We start from the raw sequence: 19,597 nt of genomic DNA, 5'->3' as shown, positions 1-19,597 counted from the left end.
TGTGCGAGTTGTCTGTGTGTGTATCTCTGTATGTGTGTGTGTTGTCTGTGTGTGTGTTGTCTGTGTGTGTATCTGTGTGTGTGCGTGTATCTCTGTATATGTGTGTGTTGTCTGTGTGTACATGTTGTCTGTGTGTGTGTTGTCTGTGTGTGTGTTGTCTGTGTGTGCATGTTGTCTGTGCGTGTATGTGTTGTCTGTGTGTGTGCACGTGTCTATGCCTGCATGTGTGTATCTGTGTGTGTGCGTGTTGTCTGTGTGTGTATCTGTGTGTGTGTGCATGTTGTCTGTGTGTGTCTGTGTATGTGTGTGTATCTCTGTGTGTGTGTGTTGTCTGTGTGTGTGTATCTGTGTGTGTTTGCGTGTTGTATGTGTCTGTGTATGTGTGTGTATCTGTGTGTGTGCGTATTGTCTGTGTGTGTGCGTGTTGTCTGTGTGTGTATCTGTGTGTGTGTATGTGTGTGTGTGCGTGTTGTCTGTGTGTGTGTATCTGTGTGTGTGTATCTGTGTGTGTGTGTGTGTTGTCTGTGTGTATCTGTGTGTGTGTGCGTGTTGTCTGTGTGTGTGTCTGTGTGTGTATGTGTGTATGTTCGTGTGTACGTGTGCAGCCCTGCGACAACCTGCAGAGCGGCCCTGGAAGTAGCACATAGCTAATCCAGCATTGGAGATGCTAGCTGTCCCCTGGGTTGCTGTGAGGAGTAACTAAACTAACATGTTATAAGGAACGAAGCACATTCCCGCCCTTCCACCTTCTGTGGTAAGAACCCAAAGACAGCTAGTTCTGTAGGCAACCTCCTTTCCTCTGGCTCTCCGTTTCCCCTTGAGGGGGCCTCCTTAACAGGCACACACTTGCCTCCTGCTCGGTCCTCACTCCCATCCAGGTAGGAAGGGAGCCTCTCCTGGGGGCTGAGCTGGGGGCAGGGACGGGGCTTGGGTGCTCAGCGCACTCCACTTTTCTTTCTCCTTGCTCTGCCCGGCCACAGGAAGGACGCACTCGATGGCCTGCACGCAGTGGGACTGAAGGCAGCCCAGGCAGGGGAAGAACTGTGTTGGTCCATCTGGGAGAGCCTGACTGACTGTGGCCAAAACATTAGGCAGTTCACTTGACTCTTACATCCAAGCCATGCTCCCTGTATCAATTTTATCAGTGACATAGGTGACCTATTGATTTCTAGTGGCCAGACTCATGAGTCCAAGGCCATTAGCCTTTGTGCAAATTCTACAAAGCATCCCACCACCACCACCACCACCACGGGTGGACACAGCCCAACAGACACTTGGCTTTTGGCACCTCTGTGGGAAGAAAGAGATGCCACTTTGCCCAAGATAGGACTCCCCGCTTGTTGAAGGGAGTGAGCACTGCTCCCCGGACCAGGTGCAGTGCCCGAACCACACCCTGTGCACAGCGGGCCACCTGGAATCAGGGGTGCAATTTACTGGGCCTTTCAAAATCCCAATAATGCGATTTTCCATTAAAATGGTATTGATACCAATAAACAGTGTATGTAGAAGGTGTCACAGGCAGAAACAGCCCCATCAAACCATGCAGGTGGGCCTTTGCTACTCAGCATAAATTCTTAAAACAACAAAGTATTATTTTTGGTAAATGGTAATTATTAATATTAGCAAAATACATTTCAAAGACCACACCCAGTTGCATGTTTAGCGAGCTGGCTGAAGGTGCTGGGTATGTACTGGGGGCACCCCAACACCATCAGTCAAGCATCCTGGCCTCCGAGGGTCACCTGGGCCACTCACCTCCGCAGGTCTCCTGTATTCGTACCACATCGCCAATCTGCAGGGAGAGCTGGAGAGCTCCGTTCCCTTGGAAGTTGTATATGGCTGTGAAATGAAAGAGAGAGGCCGCCTGGTGAGACTTCAGGATACCGAGAGCTCTGCTCCTTCCAGCACTCCCGGCCTTGAGTTTATCTGACGCCCGTGCAGCCCACTTGGGCTAAACAGACTACCACAGAAGTCAGTTCAGGCCCAGCCTGGCTCCTAAGGGCCTCTGTTCACTAACCAAAGCTGACGTCTCCCTAGCACAGGTCCTGCACTCCAGTCTGAGTGACAAGGAGGGTGTTTGTATCACCTACCATGGGTTGACCCATCACTGTACACCAGGCATGTGCTCAGCACATCTTCTCATTCTATTCTCACAGCAACCTTGTGAAGTATAAACTGTGATCCCATTTTACAGATGAGGAAATGGAGATGCTGAGAGGTTAAACAATTTGGCCAAAGTCATCAGGCTAGCAAGTGACAGGAAAATCAATATCCATATGGGCTACTTGCTGCTCCCCAATTACTCCATCCTGGTGACCACAGCCTAAAGTGTCAGTCTCTCCACCACTCAAACGCCACCTAGCTCTAACCAACCTTTGTTCCTCCAGCTAAAGATGCCTGTTTCTAGGCCTTCAACAAAGGAAATCCTTCAGGACAGAGTCCTGCTTCCTCCATGAGGCCTCCTTGGCTTATCCAGGCCATACCGACCCCCATTTCTTATGGTTGGTAGGACTCATGAGTACCTACATGCAAGGGTGTGCTCTGCTCATCCCCCACCCCCCGCCCCATGCACACTGCCCGTTCCTGGGGAGCAGCGGTGGGCTGTGAATAGAGGCCCCCCTGTGCTTCAGAAACTTGGCTAATCCCTTGGAACATGCGATCACGTCATACCATTGCGGTGCCCAGGCACTGCTCAGCGCCACTCACTAGGTGATGGCCAGGCCACACTGTTAACCTACATTAGGGATGCAGCTTCTTTCCCGAGGGCTAAAATGGAACCACCAGCTCGGGATGTCTTCAAGAACAGAAGAAGATACAATGTGTGCGGCTTGATTTAAGGAAAGGCCTCCAGGAGGATGGGTGGTATGGTCCTACACGGTTGTCATCATTCACTTACGCAGCAGATATTCAGTGAGTGATCACAGTGTGCTTGAAGAGCACATGCTCTTTTGGTGAACACACAGATGAATACAAGGTTACACAATATGGCACATGGCATGGAGGAAAACAAATAGAGACTGGTAGAGAATAACGGGGGGCATGGACTTTCATTGGGGTAAAAGAAAGGCCTCCCGGATCTGACATATGGAAGATTTGCATAAGTCAGCTATGGGGACAACAAAGAGAAAGACATTTCAGGAAGAGGGGACAGCATGTGCACAGGTCCTGAGGAAGGAAGACACTTGGTGTGCTCAGATAGCACACAGGAAATTGCTGTGGATGGAGTCCAGAAAGGGGGCAGTCACACAAGATGAGGCTGGCGAGGCAGGGTACAGGTCGTGCAGGGATTCACGCCAGTCTGGGCTTTATTCCCAGAGAATGGGTAACTGGAAGGATTTCGTTTGTTTATGTGGTAATGGCTTTCTGGAGATATGATTTGCCCATACAAAGTGTATAATTTTATTATTTATGCACGGAGTTGTGCAACCATCACCATGATTACTTTGAGAACATTCTTATCACCTCAAAAAGCGGCCCCTCCCACCCCAGCACCAAGTATCTACTAATGTACTTTCTGTCTCTATGATTGACCTATGCTGGACCTTTCAGATAAATAGAATCTAGAATATGTGGTCTTTTGTGACTGGCTTCTTTCACTTAGCACAATAGTTTCAAGATCCATCCATGCGGTAGCAATTGTCAATACTTCATTTCTTTTCGCGGCTGACTAATATTCCATTGTGTAGCCATAGGACAGACCATCTTTTGTTTAGACATACACCAGGGGATGGGAGGCTGGAGGGTGCTCGACAGGGAACTGATAGAACCCCATTATGCTGACCACCGCTCTGGCTGTTGAGTGGAGAGTGGATAGAGGGAGGCCCAAGAGGAAACTGTCGCTTTGTCTTTCTAATCCCAGTGGTCTCCAAATCGAGGACAGACTCACTGCTGCTGAACCGTGTGACCAAACAGGGCAGAAGGCAGACTGAACTAAATGAGAGGAAACCTGAGCGCTGCTGGGAGTGCTACCACTGACTCAGTTCTTTCCCTCTGCCTTTGGTCCTCAGTTTCCTCATCTGTCAACAAAACAAAATGCATTCAAAAACTACTGTTTAGCATGACAGCAGCAAAATATGGGGGAGTGGGGAACTCCAAGTGACTGTCCCTCCAATGAAAAATCTGGCAAAAACTATCAGAATCAATTTCATCAGAATTCTGGAAAAATGGGCAAAAATTGACAGTGAGCAAGGAAATGCTTAATCAAGAAAAAGACAACTGAAACCTGGTAAAGTTTTGTGGTATTTTAACTTATCTTTGTCCATCTTCTACTCCCCATAGCAGTGGCAGTCTTGAAGATGGTATCCCACGTCCCTGGTGTGGGTTCCTGGGGCCAAGGGAAGCACTGCGGACCTTGTCCCAAGATGCTATAGCTGTCTGTTTGGACCTGGCCATGGGCTCCCTGAAGGACTAAGCCATAAGCTTGCCTTTATTTCCCTGACTTTGGGCTTTCTTAGGGCAGAAAAGCAGCTATACAAAGGGCGTTGGTCAAAACCATTTCACATGGGACAAAGAATGTAAGTTGGGGCAAACAGTAATCCCACCAATAAGCCTGGGAGGAAAGATTTAGGGGTGAAATGCTTTGGAGAACAAGAGCTCCGATGAATACCCACATATACCAGGGGATCTAGAAGGCCATGCGCAGAGTTGGATACATGATGAGAAAGGATGCAAGAAAGCTCTAAGCTCTCCGCTCTGGTTGACCTTCAAGTTCCGTGGAGGCAAGAAACACAGGCTAAAGCAGAGCTGTCAACAGCCTGGCTAGGCCTTGAAGGCATGCCCCAACACACATGCATAGAGTCCAGTTGCTAAGATGAGATTATTTTTTCTTTCAACTCCAAGCATTTAGAGACTTTAGTGATCACATGCAATAAATAATACAGTCTTCACAAAAGTACCTTAGAAAAGTCATGAAATAAACTTCTATAACTTATATCAAGCAGTGACAACAAGCCCTGGAAAGAGGGGAGAATCTGAGTCCAAGTTAGCACATTAGAATATTCAATATACCCAGTTTTCAACACAAATTATGAGGCATGTAAAGAAAGAAGGAAGTATGGCCCATTCACAGGAAAAAAATAAACTATTCCCGAAGAAGGATAGACATTAGACTTACAAGACAAAGATTTTAAATCAATTGTCTTAAAAACGTTCAAATAGCTAAAGGAAATTATGGACAAAGAACTTAAGGAAACCAAGCATTTCCCTCTAGGAAGATGCTGCTACCATCCAACTAGAATGAAAGCCTGAGCCAGCCAGAAGGATCCCTCTCAGCTACTCCTTCTCCTCACAGTCGAGACAGTGATCTCTATGCTCATCACCCTCCACCCTTAGCAATAAAGTCCACTTCTGAACACAAACAAACAAACAAACTAAAGGAAACCAGAATAGTGCCTTAGACAATAGCATATATCATTAAAGAGATAGGAATTATAAAAAGGAATCAAATAGAAATTTTGGAGCCAAAAAGTGCAGTAACAAATGTGGAAAGTTCATTAGAGAGGTTCAATAGCAAATTTGAGCAGGCAGCAGAAAGAATCAATGACCTTGAAAATAGATCAGTTGAGATTAGCCAGACTGAGGCGCAGAAAGAAAACAGAATAGAGAAAAATTAACAGAGCCTAAGTGACTTGTGGGAGACTATCAAGAATACCAATGGGAACATAATGGGAGTTTTATAATGACAGGAGAAAGATATAAAGGGGCCAAAAGGATATTTGAAGAACTAATGGCCAGAAACTCCCATTTGATGGAAGACATGACTCTACACACACCAAGAAACTCAATGAAATCCAAGTGGGTTAAACTCAAAGAGCTCCACAGTGAGAAATAATAAATTGTTAAAAATGAAAGACAAAGATAGTCTTAAAAACAGCAAGAGAGAAACAACTCATCATGTACAAAGAATCCTCAATAAAATTAACAAACTATTTCTCTTCAGAAACCATAGAGGCTAGAAGGCAGAGGGATAATATATTTTAAATGGTGGAAGGAAAAAAATAATGTTGATCAAGAATTCTGTATCTCACAAAATTATCCTTCAAAAATGAAAAAGAAATTAAGAAATAGAAACAGGGAGTCCATCACTAACAGACAATTGGAAAAACAAATGCATAAAACATTAATTATAAACCTATGATAATGAGCACACAATGTATAAAGACGTAATGTGTGATAATAACAACACAGGGGGGAGAAATAAGTTTGCATAGAAGCAGAGACTTTGTATACTATTGAAGATACATTAGTATTAACTCAAACTATATTGTTATAAATGTAAGATGTTAATTGTAAGTCCCAGGTTAACAACTAAAAAGTTAACTAAAAAGTACAGAGAAAAGTAAATGAAAGGGGAATCAAAACAGCAAACAAACAAACAAACAAAATCAGTTAAACTGAAAAGGAGCAACAAACAATTGAGAAACAAACAAACAAAAATATGTAAGGTACATAGAAATCAAATAGCAACATGAAAGAAGAAAGTTCTTCCTTACTAGTATTTACTTTAAATGTAAATGGATTAAACCCTCCTGTCAAAAGTCAGAGAATGACAGAAAGAATTAAAAAACAAAAAACACCATAAACTAACTATATGTCGTGTACAAGAGATTCACTTTATATCCAAAGACAAAAACAGGTTCAAAGTGAAAGAGTGGAAAAAAAAAAAAAAGCTCCACAAACATAGTAATGAAAAAAGAGCTGTGGTGGGTGTACTAATATTAGACAAAATAGACTTTAAGTCAAAAATTGTTATCAGACATTATATGTTGACATTATATAAGAAGGACATTATATTATATATTGGTAAAAGAGCCAATACAGCAAGAAAATATAGAAATTATAAACATACATGTATCTAAAACAGAACACTAAAATATATGAAGCAAAAACTGATACAATTAAAAGGAGAAATAGACCATTCTACAATAAGAATTGAAGAAATCAATACTCCGCTACCAATAATGGATACAACAACTAGGCATAAAATCAATAAGGAAATAAAGGACTTTATCAATACTATAAGTAACCAGACCTAACAGACGTATACAAAACACTCCATCTTACAACAGCAATACACTTTCTTCTCAAGCACACATGGAACATTCTTCATAACAGACCATGTGTTAGGCCACAGAACAAGTCTTAAGAAAGTAAAAAAAAAAAAAAAAAAAGAAGTCAAACAAAGCATATCTTCCAACCTCAAAGGAATGAAGCTAGAAATTAGTAACAGAAAGAAAACTGGAAGATACACAAATATTTGGAAATTTAAACAACAGCCAATGGGTCAAATAAAAATTCCCAAGGGAAATTAAAACATTTTTTGAGACAAATAAAAATCAAAACACAACCTACCAAAACTTATCGATTCAGTGAGAGCACTGATCACATTAGTGAAGAGGTCTTGGAGAAGAAATGAGTTCAGAACCCTCCTCAAACATAAACAAGAGACATTTACAATGCTGCTTAACGGTGTCACAGGGAAGCATATTTTCAGTTGCCCTTTCATGTCATCACAACTACTGCATGAGGAAGGCACTAGCCTTATTTTACAGATGAGGAAACACAAGATGCGAGGGTTTGTGTGGCTTACCTAAGATCTGCACCACCACTACCACCTGCCTGGTGGTAAATCACAGAGCCAGGACTCAAACCCAGCCCTGTGCCTTGTTCATTCTCTGCACCTGCCCCCCCCACCAACACAGCACCTGGATGACAGGTGTTCAGGTGCTTACTTGACCTTACATTCATTCTTTAGTCTTGCAACATTCTCTGAGCTGTATTCTCTGAGGGAAAAAGAGGAAATTTGCAGGCTATTTAGTGCAAAGAACTATATAAATCAGCCCTTTCACCAAGGAACCAACTAGCCTTATGGGATGGAAAGTCTCAATCCTGAGAGACAAGAAAGCTTGAGAGTTAAGAGCCAGTGTTTCTGGAGTCAGACAGATGTGGTTCTTGAACCTAATTACACTATTTGCCAGCTCTGGCATCGTGCCCAGGGCCACAGCATGATGCTCAGGCTTTGTCCTGCACAAGGCCACCCAGTCAAGACAGCAATGGAGGCTGGCACGCAATTGATGATTTCCTGGCCAAGGCCTGTGTCCTACCAAGGTTCTTTGTCCAACAGGGGACGGCCGTCTTTTCCTAACACACACAGAGGCACTGTGGGGGCCAGTGGCAACCTGCTTGAGCAGCAACTTCTCCCTGAGCCTCAGTTTCCCTAACTGTAGAATGAAGGAAATGATGGTCCCTACCTTACAGGGTTCCTAGGAAACTCAGCTGTGATTAACACACAGAAAGGGCCTGACTCTGTGTCTGGCCATAGTAAGTACTCAATAAAAGGTAGTCACCTTTCTCTTTATTGGCATTATAATACATCCTAAAGCTGTCCATTCATAGCTCTTTTCAGAGCTCTTCTTTTTGTCATCTCTAAATCTGCTTCCCTGTAGTTCACAACCAATGGCACTGTGGGTCACCACCAAATAGATTTAATCCTTGATCCAAAAGAGAATCTTGACAGGGCCCCCAGGGGACCCAGAAGTCTCTTCTCCTGCATAAGCATGGCCTGATTCTTCATTCTTTCCCACTTGGCCTGTCCCACACAGGCTGCTGTGATTGGACACCTGCAGGTTGCTGGTTCCCCAAACTCTACAGACTCTCCACTCCCTGCTCCCTTTAGCCCCAGAAGTCTGGCTGAGGGCTGAGGACATGCATGCCACAGAGCTGGGCACAGCCACAGAGGCAACCGAGGTTTCCTGCAGAAGCAAACATCCACAGTATGTTTGCCTCTAGAGCGCTAGCAAATTGGGGCTGTCCATCCGACATGTGGATGGGGGAGCAAGACTGTTTTGTTCCGTCTCCTCCCAGGCTTTCCTAAGGAATCTCTTCCTCACACTGTGCCCAGCTCTGTTAGGTGAGAAGGTTCCGATCAATCAGCTTAAGAAGATGTCTTGAAACTTGGTATTCAACGTGAATGTCTGTATTCATTCCGAGGACTCACATCTTACGAAAATAAACATAACGGGCGTTGTAGCTTAATTTACAAGTGTATTTCTACTTGCATCAAAGACTCTGTTCTCAAGGCTCCATTTGGGGAAAAGTAGACATTACTGACAAAGGAAGTGGCTTTGCATACCAATACCCAATTCTGTTCAGTTTTCTAAATGACTAACAGGAAACTTTGAACCAGAATGCCACCCTTTGCTGAAGTTTGATTGCTTATCTATGATCCTCACTTGCGTTGTCTCTGACCAGCGTAAGAACAGGTCATCTTCTTGCCTGTTCCCTGCAGGCCTGACCACTCTCAACTTCTAGTGAGGGAGGTTTCCTCACTGAGCGAGGGCAGAAAACCATGAGGAACGTGTAGGACAGAGAATAAGTAGAAACTGCTGAAATCATAACGGGCCCCTGCCCCGACCATGCCCGCCCATGGGAGACAGACAAGTGGCAGAAGGATTCCCACAGACGCCCATTCCAGCTTCCCTTTTTATGTGAGGTCTCCATGCCCTGGAGAATACTGACACTTCCTCATGGAGGATTTGACCTCTCTCTGAGTCAAAATACTACACTCAGGAACCAAGGCAGCAGCCGGTTACTGACAAGCCCCTCCAGACCAAAACCATTACTAAAGCCAAGAATAAAAGGGCCATCTGGGGCCATCGAACCCAACAGGACTCTCATGTTGGAAATCCCGGGTGGGCAAGCCAGTGGGAGCAGCCACTTTGAGACAGGTGGGACTTTCCAACAACCCTGGGAATTGAATCTACTGATGAGCCAGCAATTCTACTTAATGTACTCAAGTATTCTGCTCATCAGGAGCCCAAACTGAGAGAAATAAGAAAAAAGTAAACACTACTGTTATATCACACGGCTCAGAGAAACAATGAGGGTGTGGCCTCTGTGCTTTGTGCACTATTAGGAGGTAAGTACAATGTTTCTGTTGGATTCATAGATGAGGAAACTGAGGCACAGGGAATGTAAACAACTTACCCACCAGATAGATAGACAGACAGACAGAATGATCCAGAAGTCTGGATTCTAACCACTGCATACACTGCTTCCCCCCAAAATGGTGAACAAATTCAGTGAGCACCTACTATGTACCAAGCACATATTTTTCAACAGATAGTCATTTGAGCACCTACTGTGTGCTAGGTACTATTGTGCTTGCTGGAGTTACAGTGATAGATAAGACAGACAAAATTATTAGCATTTTACTTGTATCAGCTCATTTACTCTTCACAGTAACCCTCCAAGGTATCACCATCCATGCAACATATGAGAAAATCAAAGAGAGATTAAGTGGTAGAAAGTGGATTCAAACCCATATGGGTCCAAAGTCTTTGCTTCCCAGACCAGCCCATTGCTGACGTCACAGTTTCGTGTGTGTGTGAGCACACGCGTGTGTGTGATGGATGGATGGATGGATGGATGGATGGATGGATGGATGGATGGATAGATTAGATAGATAGATAGGATGGACTAGACTTGTTCATTTCTTGTCTTCTCCGGTTTCAGGGAGGGTGGACACTGAGACTGCCTTGACCACTGAATTCCCAGAGCTGAGAGCAGCACCTAGGCCACAGTAGAAGCTCAATCAATATTTACTGAGCTTTCATGAATACTTGTTGAACTGAAGGGATATGAACATGAAGGGCAGGTATGTTTCTTTTTCTGGGTAAGCTCTTTCTTGCATTTCTTGAGTTTACTTCAAGAGATGCTGAGCCAGCTTGGCTGCCAATTGTGATTGCAGCTGTCAAGTGCCCTGTGACCCTTCAGGATGGATTCGTACCTCATCTGGGGCACAGCCATTTGCTACATATTTGAAACAAAAGCTTCAGTGAACACCAAGTGTTAATAGAGTTTGGACGAGTAGCCATGTAAGAGGAACAACGCAATAATGGAGGAAAAGAACGTTATTGCCTGAGCTGGGCTTTGCGAGGGTCTCTGCTCCAAGGGGATACAGAACTGGCCAGCAGGTCCACTTTGGATTTGCGTGAAACACGCTCACTGAAATGCACAAGCAGTCTGCCTGAAGCTCCTAGGCAAGGTGTTGACAGCCGCAGCTCCGAGGCAATACCTGGCATTGCACCAGGGAGGGCAAAAGCGGTGACCCAGCAGAAGCTTCCGGCAGCCAGGCCGGAGCTCAAATGAGGTGCAAGTCAGCAGTGAATGAGGCATGGGAATCACAGCCGGAGGAAACCAAGGAGGAGGTGGCATTCCTCCACCAAGCCAGACAGGACAGAGGAATTACCGCCTCTACTGAGCACTTTCTGTGAACCAGACACTATTCCAAGGGTTGTACCCACGGTCGCCTGCTTAATCCTCGCCACAATTCTTGTGAGGAGTACAACTGTTATCATCTCTATTTCACAGATGAGGAAAGTGAGGTAGTGTAAGATCGAGTGAGTAGCCCAGGGGACACAGTTAGTAAGTGTCCGGGCCAGGATTTCACCCCAGGCACGCTGGCCCCAGAGCACACACTCAGCCACTGTACCATTCGGCCTCTCACTGACGGGTATGGATTTAGGGCCTGCTCTCTGCCAGCTGCTTCAGGAACTCTACTGGATCCACTGTGCTCAGTTTTTAGTGGGCCCACGTGACATTCCCTGCCAACCAGAGAAAAGTTGGGATTCCCATGAGTTCTCTAAAACAGTGATTCTCAACGGGGGACAATTTTGTCCCTAAGGGAACATCTGTCAATGTCTTGAGGCATTTTGGTTGTCACAACCTGGGGGGATCGGGGAGTGGAGGCGCTCCTAGCATCCAGTTGGCAGACGTCAGGAATGCTGCTAAACATCCCACACGGCACAGGACGGCCCCATAACAGAATTACCTGACCCCAAAAGTCTAAAGTATTCAGGTTGATAAGTGCTGCTCTAAAACGTCATGCTGGGGTTCACTATCTCCTTCCCATACTCCTACAGGCACAGGTGCACGCGCGCCTGCACACACACACACGTACACACACACACACAGGCACATACTCCACTCTCCTGCATTCACACACTCACACACTAGGGCTGGCAGAGAGGCTTTATGATGAAATCAAGGGCTGGTTTCTCAACCCTCAACCTTCAGTGCAGGGAGGATCTGGCTGGATCCTGCAGAAGGTTAGAAAAGTGGGGTGACGGGGGATGGCTCCTGCTCTCATGGAGCTTTTGTGAAATCTAGTTGAAGAGTCAAAATAAACACACAAGAAACAAGAAGCTGTCTTAAAAATAAAGGGTTAAGCTGTGGGCCACAGCAGCTGTGGGTTCGCAGAGGAAAGAGATGAAGAGAGGCCTCATGAAGGAAGTGAGACTGGAGAGAGAGGGAGGGGCTGAGGGAGGGCGGGCAAGCGGAAGAACTGGAGTGAGAGCCTCTGAGGTGATGGGCAGGGAGGGGAGGCAGGAAGGGCTGGGAGGAGGAGGGGGAGGGGAAATTAGCTTGACGTGTGCACAGTCCGTGAGGGACAGCGGGGACATGTGAATGGAGGCCCAGGGGGAGAACTGTGGCCTTGGCGCAGGGGTCCAGGTGTTTGGAGAAGAGCTCAAGAGCACCCCATTCACTGCTCTGCTGTTCTCACGGGACCTAGCCTCCTGACAGGGAAGGAGGGGTGAGGAGCTGAAGGCAAGATGGGGCAACTCTATCCCTCGGAACCTTATAAGGCACCAGAAAGTGAAAATCCTCCAAGCCCGGTCCGCGCTCTGTCCCCCACCCCCTGCTCCCTCATCCATCTACCCACTTATCTACCTACTCACTCGTCCATCCAGCCAACGATCCATCATCCAATGAAAAACTACTCACTGAGAACCTGCTCTGTGCCAGACACTCTGCGCTGGAGAAGAGCAAGAAACACAGCATTGCTGCCGTGGAGTTTACATTCTATGGAGGAGCTAGATAATTCTACACAAGCCAACAATAAAAGAGAATGGGGGTGATGGCAGGAGCCATAGTCACACAAAGCAAGAGGCACAGCCACTCTCAACCTGTGAAATGGGGACATTAGCACGAACAATGGTAGTGTTCTTTGCTGCCTCAAACAAAAAGAAGAGCAAGTACCACTGGGTTGGAAACTTCCTGAGGGCAGACTGTGCTTCGTTCAGCTCTGGGCCCCAATACCCAGTTCAGGACCATCACTTAGCACTTATTGAACTTGATGGATCTATTCAGACTATAAAAATCGTTTCCTTATTCTTGGCAGCCCCCAGCTCCAAGAACTCACACCTTGGGCAGAATGCCTTGCTTGTGTCTATTGCACAGGTTTACTAAATAGTCACGGAGCACCTTTTACCTGAGTCCTTATCTGGCTTCCATGAATGAGCCTTGATGAAACTGTGATGCAAAACTGCACATGTGCACATTTTTATAGGACAAGGGGTCACAGCTTCCATGGGTTCCCAAGGGCTCCCCTGTTACAGTAATGGCTAGTCTCTCTGGCCTACCTCGTTCCTGGTCGTGCCTGAGAGCTGGATAAACTCTAAGTTGACCCCCGACAGAGCTCTGCCCTCAGACAACATGCCAACCAGTGGGAGAGATGACATGTGATTATGTAACTAAAAGACAAGGTGAAAAAGGAAGATTTCAATAAAACTGGAGAGGTTTCTTCTGGGGATGAGGTATGCAAAAACTGCCTGGAAGAGGCTGTATTTCAGTGACACCTCCAAGGTCTCTGTTCCTTAGGTTCATTATGTGTGACATGAAGATAAAAGTACCCATCTCTCAGGGTGGTTGTGTGGGTTGAACATGATACCACAGCGCTGAGAAAAGGGGAGGCTACGTTATTTACGACAATGTGGACGACAACTTAGATCAAAGGTGTAACGAAGAAAGTCCTGTATGCTATTCCATTCTTCGAGCTGCTAAGACCAAAACCGTGGCGTCACCCTGGACTCCTTTCTTTCTCCCACACACACGTCCAATCCACGAGGACAATCCCAGCTGTTCCGCCTACAACACACACATGCAGAACCTAAGCACATGTCATCTCCTCCACTGCCGCCCCGTGGTGTGGGAAACCACGTCTCGTGCCTGGGGTGCAGCCGCCGCACCTGGCCCTCTGCTTCCACGTTTAATTCCCCTCTATCTATTCCCCGTAAAACTGTTAGAATAATCCTTTGAAAACAAGACAGAAAGTTCTACAGTTCTGCTCAAAACCCTAGCATGCCTCACCCCTGCCCTTCAGAGTCAAAGCCCAAGCTGTTACATGTGCCAGGACTACTCAGCACAACCTTTGCTCAGAGAATTCACTTCTGACTAGTCTGCCCCTTGGTTACTCTCCTCCAGCCACAATGGCTCCCACACGTCAGAGAGGCGTCCTCTTTAGGACTTTGCATTGGCGTTTTTTTAATTCTTCTTGGAACACTCTTTCCTGAGACAACTCCCCTACTGCCACCACCAGTGAGGCAAGCAGCAAACTCCCCCTTCCCGGGCAAACACCAGGTAGGCCCCTCTGCCACAGCCCAGCGCGCCCACCGTGGTGGCTCAGACCTGGCATTGCCACCACTCAGTCCGGCCCAATGGATGTCTGTTCTGCATCCTCTCTGTTCAGACCCTGTGTCAGATCCTGGGGCATCGATGCAGGTTACAACTTCTACCTAGGTCTCCTTCCACCATCCTAGTTAGGCTTTGACCCAAGGGATCAGGTCAGGGGAATTCTCGGCGCTGCAGAGCAGAGTCTGGAGAGGCGTCTAGAGAAGTGCCCACGTGGTCAGTCATATCCCCGTCCAGCACCAGCTTCCGTGACTGAGTGCTGGAGTCTGCACACAGCTGACTCCCCAAGCTGCAAAAGCTGCGAGTGTCCCAGTGGGGTCAGGGGGACAAAGGATGACATTCTCCAAGGAGAACTGAAAACTGAGTAAGACTTAAGAAGCTCACCAACTCAGCCTGACTGCTTTTCGACTCACACCAATTAAAGGAATGAGGAAGAAAGGAGAAAGCGTCTATTAAAAGGAACATTTGTAGTGTCTACCCAGATCCCTGTGGAGTCGGAGGGTGACAAGCATCATTCGCCACCTGCAGAGCATTTGCTGCAGAATGCAGACGGTGGCACCCATGTGTAATTAACTATGAAATTAAAGGCCGGTAAGCTTTTTCAAGCAACAAAAAAACAGAAAGTCCAAAGGTCCAGAAATTAGCAGAATATTGTGGCGGTTAATTGCCTGTCTCAAAATACAGTAGCAACATAAGGATGCTGATCTCAGGAGGAAGCAGAGTTTAGCAAACACAGTCTGTCACGGCCCACTCGAACACCAGCACTCTGGTGGGGACAAGATGCCCACCGACTAAGGAGGCTCCGTGAGCCGAGGGATTCAGACAATCTCTTTCTGTGAACTCCAACAGCCAGCCCCACAGGCACTCCCAAACGAATTGTGGAGAGCAGGAGGCCCAGCCATCTAAAATCGGTGAGAGGACGAATTAGATTTCCGACCCACGTGTTTTTGTTGCACCGTACTGACTTCTGGGGATGGGCTCAAAGATGCAGTTGGCCTCCACACAAAGACACGTGTACTGAGATCCCTCCAAGGCTCTCCTTTGGAACGCGTTGCTCCTTGCTCTTCAGAGGGCCTCTCAGACCATCCAATGTAAGATCTTCCCTCCGATAGTCTCATTCATGGAACAACGTTCTTTTATGACAATAACCTGTCACAATTTGCTTACTGAATTGTCCATGAAATTCTTATTTGCCTTCCCCTCTAGACCATAAGCCCCAAAAGGGTAGGGACCATATTGGCCTAATCATGGGAATCTCAGTGCCTAGCGTAGTTCCTAGCCCACGAGAAACAGCCAGCAAATGTTTAAGAAATGCATGAGGAATGAGTGAACCAGTGACCCACTCAGGGAGGGAATGATGCTCTCTGTCCCTCCCCCTTAAATGCTGCCTTTGCAACAGGAGTAGTAGACCCTGGTCCCTCTGTAGTGGAGTTCTGTTGTGGTGTTTGGGATGCAAGTTCTATGCAGGCCTCCTTGTCATAGAATCTGTCCCCATCCATAGCTCATGCTAGATGAGTGGTAACCCTCGTATCCCCATCCCATAACCACAAGGAATTGGACCAGGTGGGGCAGCACCCTGACCCCTACGAATAGGGTGGTGCCGATTCGTAGGCTGGCAAAGTCCTTCCTCTGAGGACTTTGACAAATGACAACAGAGAGAAGACTGAGTGAATGCTTCAACTGCAAAGTCATGCAAAGTTAGAGCAGGTGGCATGCTGGGGCCGTGTGTTACAGTGTTGTCAGAATATCAAAGCTAGGAAGGAGTGATGGAGTTAGAAGGAGTTGGCAAGGAGAGAAAGGAGAAGGGAGCTGGTGTATTTAGAGAAGCTGGGAAGCCATGGAAAGAGAGGCAGAGGTTTCCAGGACAGCCTCAGTTCAGGGCTTTCCATACACATACACACCATATACCTTTTTATTGAACTCGTTTGAGTGGATTTTGTTTCTTGTAATAAGAGCCTGTGCTGCAAGGAACTCAGGCACCCATTGCCAGCCCACATCTGTCCATCTCAGCGTGGACTAGTTCTGTCCAGGGTCCTGGGCTGCAGCAGCATCCCTGGACCACAGGGTGGTCTCAGATTCATCCCTATTCCCCAATCAAGATGTGGAAAAGACCCCTTATCTGCATTTGCAAAGCCTGTAAACCATAAAATATTGCTCTCTTGTGAGGCACAGCTGTCCTGGACCTGGCATTAGGGTGTGTTACCCTGTGTCTCACTTGGTTCCACAACCTTTTGAGAACCCCCTTGACTTCAGTCACTAACTTTCATTGAGATGGCCAAATTACTAAGTGCTTTTCATGCATTCAATCTTCATAACTATCTTACAAGACCTATGTTTTTGTTACCATCTTCAATTCGTACATAAGGGAACAGGCCCAGATTTGCACTCAGTTCTGACTTCAGAGCCCAAGCTTCTAACCTTACATAAATCTCTCCAACAGCAGAGGCTGTGCCTTTTTCTTACTCATGGCCATACTGTCTTGTCTGTGGAAACGCCTATCCCACTTCTACCCGAGAGTCCTTTCTGGAACTCAAATGGCTCACGTGTTAAGCTCCATCAGAAAAGGAAAAAGTAACCTGGCCAGGAATCTACGTGAGGGTCACTCTGGCTGCCTGCCAGACAGCAAGGTGAGCAAGAAGCCGAGTGGTTCTGATAAGGAAGTGGCCTCCTGTAAAGCCAGCCTCCCAGACAGACAGACGCCAGCAGCTCTCATCAATTAGGCCAGAGGAAGGACAGCTAAATGCCACCCGTGCTGAACGAGAACCAAGTGGCAAAGCAAAGCTCCAGGTCCCCTTATGTTTGGCCTGGCTGGGCCTCCTGAGATAGTCCAAGAACCGCCTACGCCTTTCCATGGCTCTAGCTCTTTGTCTTCCTCCAAGCCCCCATACTCATTACCTCAAGTGCTCTTCATAAAAGAACACATTGAGATAGAAAAGTATTAGTACCTAGACTTGTAATGAGAAAATCAGAGCATGGCTCTGTCTGCCAACAGGGATGGCATCAGAGCTCGAACCTGGACTCCTTCTTCTCAGGCCACTGTTCTTTCTGCTGGATGACTCCAGTCCCCCGTCTCATTACTAAGCCTTGCCTTTTCCTTCCATCTACCCGTAGTCTATAGATGAGGGTTGGAGATTACCTTAGTTATGACTTTCATCTGAGGAGAAAAGAGGTCCCTTTGATGAGCAGTCACCTATCAAGTGCTCTCTGGCTTCCCAGAGAATCATAGACCTTCTGATCCCCCATAAAACAGAATTTTCGTAATTAGGCATGAAAAATGTCTATACCATCAGATCGAGAAACCTTCAGGTCTGGCGCCTAACGGAGCTTCCATCCTCTGAGCACAGAGGGGGGACTGTCTCTGTTAGGGAGGCTGAGAACCCTACTCTACCCGGCAGCCCCATCCCATCCTGTGACGGCGTGTCCTCAACTGGGCCCCCACGCAGAGGACAAAGTCTGAAAATAATAATTATTAACATTTACTGAGGATTACTTTGTGCAGTTGTCATTCTTGGCACTTTATGTGGATTAACTCATTTAGTCCTCCCACAACCCTGGGAGGCAGGTGCTGTTATTATCCCCATGATACAGAAAAGGAAACTGAGGCCTAGAGAGAGTAAGTAACTTGTCTAGGTCACAGGGCTGGGGCGTGTTGAAGGCCAGAACCCAAGAACAGGCAGTCTGGAACCAACACCCATTACCTTCACCCCTACACAGCAGGAATGCACTGCAGCCCTGGACGGAGGCTGGGATTGTTCCAGCACGCTCAGTCCCCCCCATGGATCACCCCTAGTACCCCAGCCCACCGATACTGCCCCTTGTCTGCCATCCAGGTTCCACCAGCCTCTCTCCACATTGGCTTCAGCACAAATCTGTCCATGCCCCTCCCCTGCTCAGGAGCCCTCTATGGCTCCCCACTGCCAGAACGGAAAGGGTCTCCCCATGTCAGCCTGGCATTCAGACTTCCCAAATATGCCTCCACATTACTTTGAGCACAGTCATTCCCTTCAATGCATCTTCCCCTCAAGGCAGAGGAGCAACGGCTCTTCTCTCCTAGATCCGCCGTGTGTGTCCCACTTTCACGTCCTACAGCACACTGGTCCCTCCACCTACAGTGACCTGCCCCATCCAACAGTCCCCACCTTCCCCTGAGAAGAGTCCCAGCCTGATACCCCCAGCTGGAAGGGCCAGAAGTAGAGGAGATTTGAAGTTAAAAATGGTCCTTATTGCATCTAGTTCAAACTTTCCATTTTATAGATGGAAAAATTGAGCCCCTTGAAGGTTTCGATTATTATTTGTTCTCTGGATGGAGACCATTTATCTTAAAACAGTGCCTAGAGCCCACCAAGTGAATGGATAAATGTTGAGCTCCCCAGGGCAGTGCTTCTCCAACAGTGGCCTTGGAAACCCCTGCCTCTAATCACTCTTGGCACTTCGGTCCTCCATCTGACCTGCTTATCTCTGTGGGTGGTGTCTGGTACCTGCCTGTGTAGCAAGCCATAGAGCAATTTAAAACTTCACACTTAAGTTTGAGAACCACAGTGAGTCTATGGGGATTGCACCACGGATGCCACTTAGTAGAAAGAGTCTTAGCACCTGAAGCCTCCCTTCCCCCAGCCACCACTTCCGCCCTGAGCTCCAGGCAGAGGCCTCTGGGAGATTAGATGGCTGAAACTGATGAGGCTGGCTTCTTGGATATCCCCAGATAACCGGGTGGGAGCCTTTCTCCCCCAGGCTCTCCAGAGCGGAGTGGAGGGTCCCTGTCCTGCAGCCCCACCCCTCAAGCCTGCACAGCACTCTGGACCAACACTGCGCTAAACCAGAGGTCACCTGACCCAGGAGGAACAGGCAGGGGAAGCAGCAGATGGGTGGAGGCTTTGGACAGAGGTAGAGGGAAGCATGCTGGGCCAGGCAAGGGCGGGCCAGGAAAGAAAGCAGTGCTCCCTCTTCTCTATGCGGCCAAGTCTCCAAACAGGGCAATAGAGTCCACTCCTTGGAGTTCTGAGCCTGGCACAGGGAGCTGAGTTGCCAAGTACTGGGCTGGACACCACCTGGGAAATGCATAAGCCTTAGGCAGAGAGGTCAGCCGGTGGTGGAGGGAAAGAGAGGGTGTGGGCTGGGTGCACGCAGC

The 19,597-nt window shown here is 47.3% G+C and overlaps 1 protein-coding gene across 1 annotated transcript in view; it reads right to left on the bottom strand.

The window, feature by feature from the left end:
- DOCK2 (dedicator of cytokinesis 2) overlaps nucleotides 1–19,597 on the bottom strand; it is a 369,901-nt gene that overhangs the window by 349,973 nt on the left and 331 nt on the right. Inside the window, exon 2 of the mRNA XM_033096340.1 lies at nucleotides 1,756–1,839. Coding sequence (XP_032952231.1) covers nucleotides 1,756–1,839 — 84 coding nt within the window. The remainder of the gene's footprint in view (nucleotides 1–1,755; nucleotides 1,840–19,597) is intronic.

The sequence above is a fragment of the Rhinolophus ferrumequinum genome, chromosome 24 (genome assembly GCF_004115265.2).
Source record: "Rhinolophus ferrumequinum isolate MPI-CBG mRhiFer1 chromosome 24, mRhiFer1_v1.p, whole genome shotgun sequence".
NCBI classification, from domain to species: Eukaryota; Metazoa; Chordata; class Mammalia; order Chiroptera; family Rhinolophidae; genus Rhinolophus; species Rhinolophus ferrumequinum.
The sequence above is the reverse complement of the archived record's forward strand: the minus strand, read 5'-3'. Positions and strand labels throughout refer to the sequence as shown.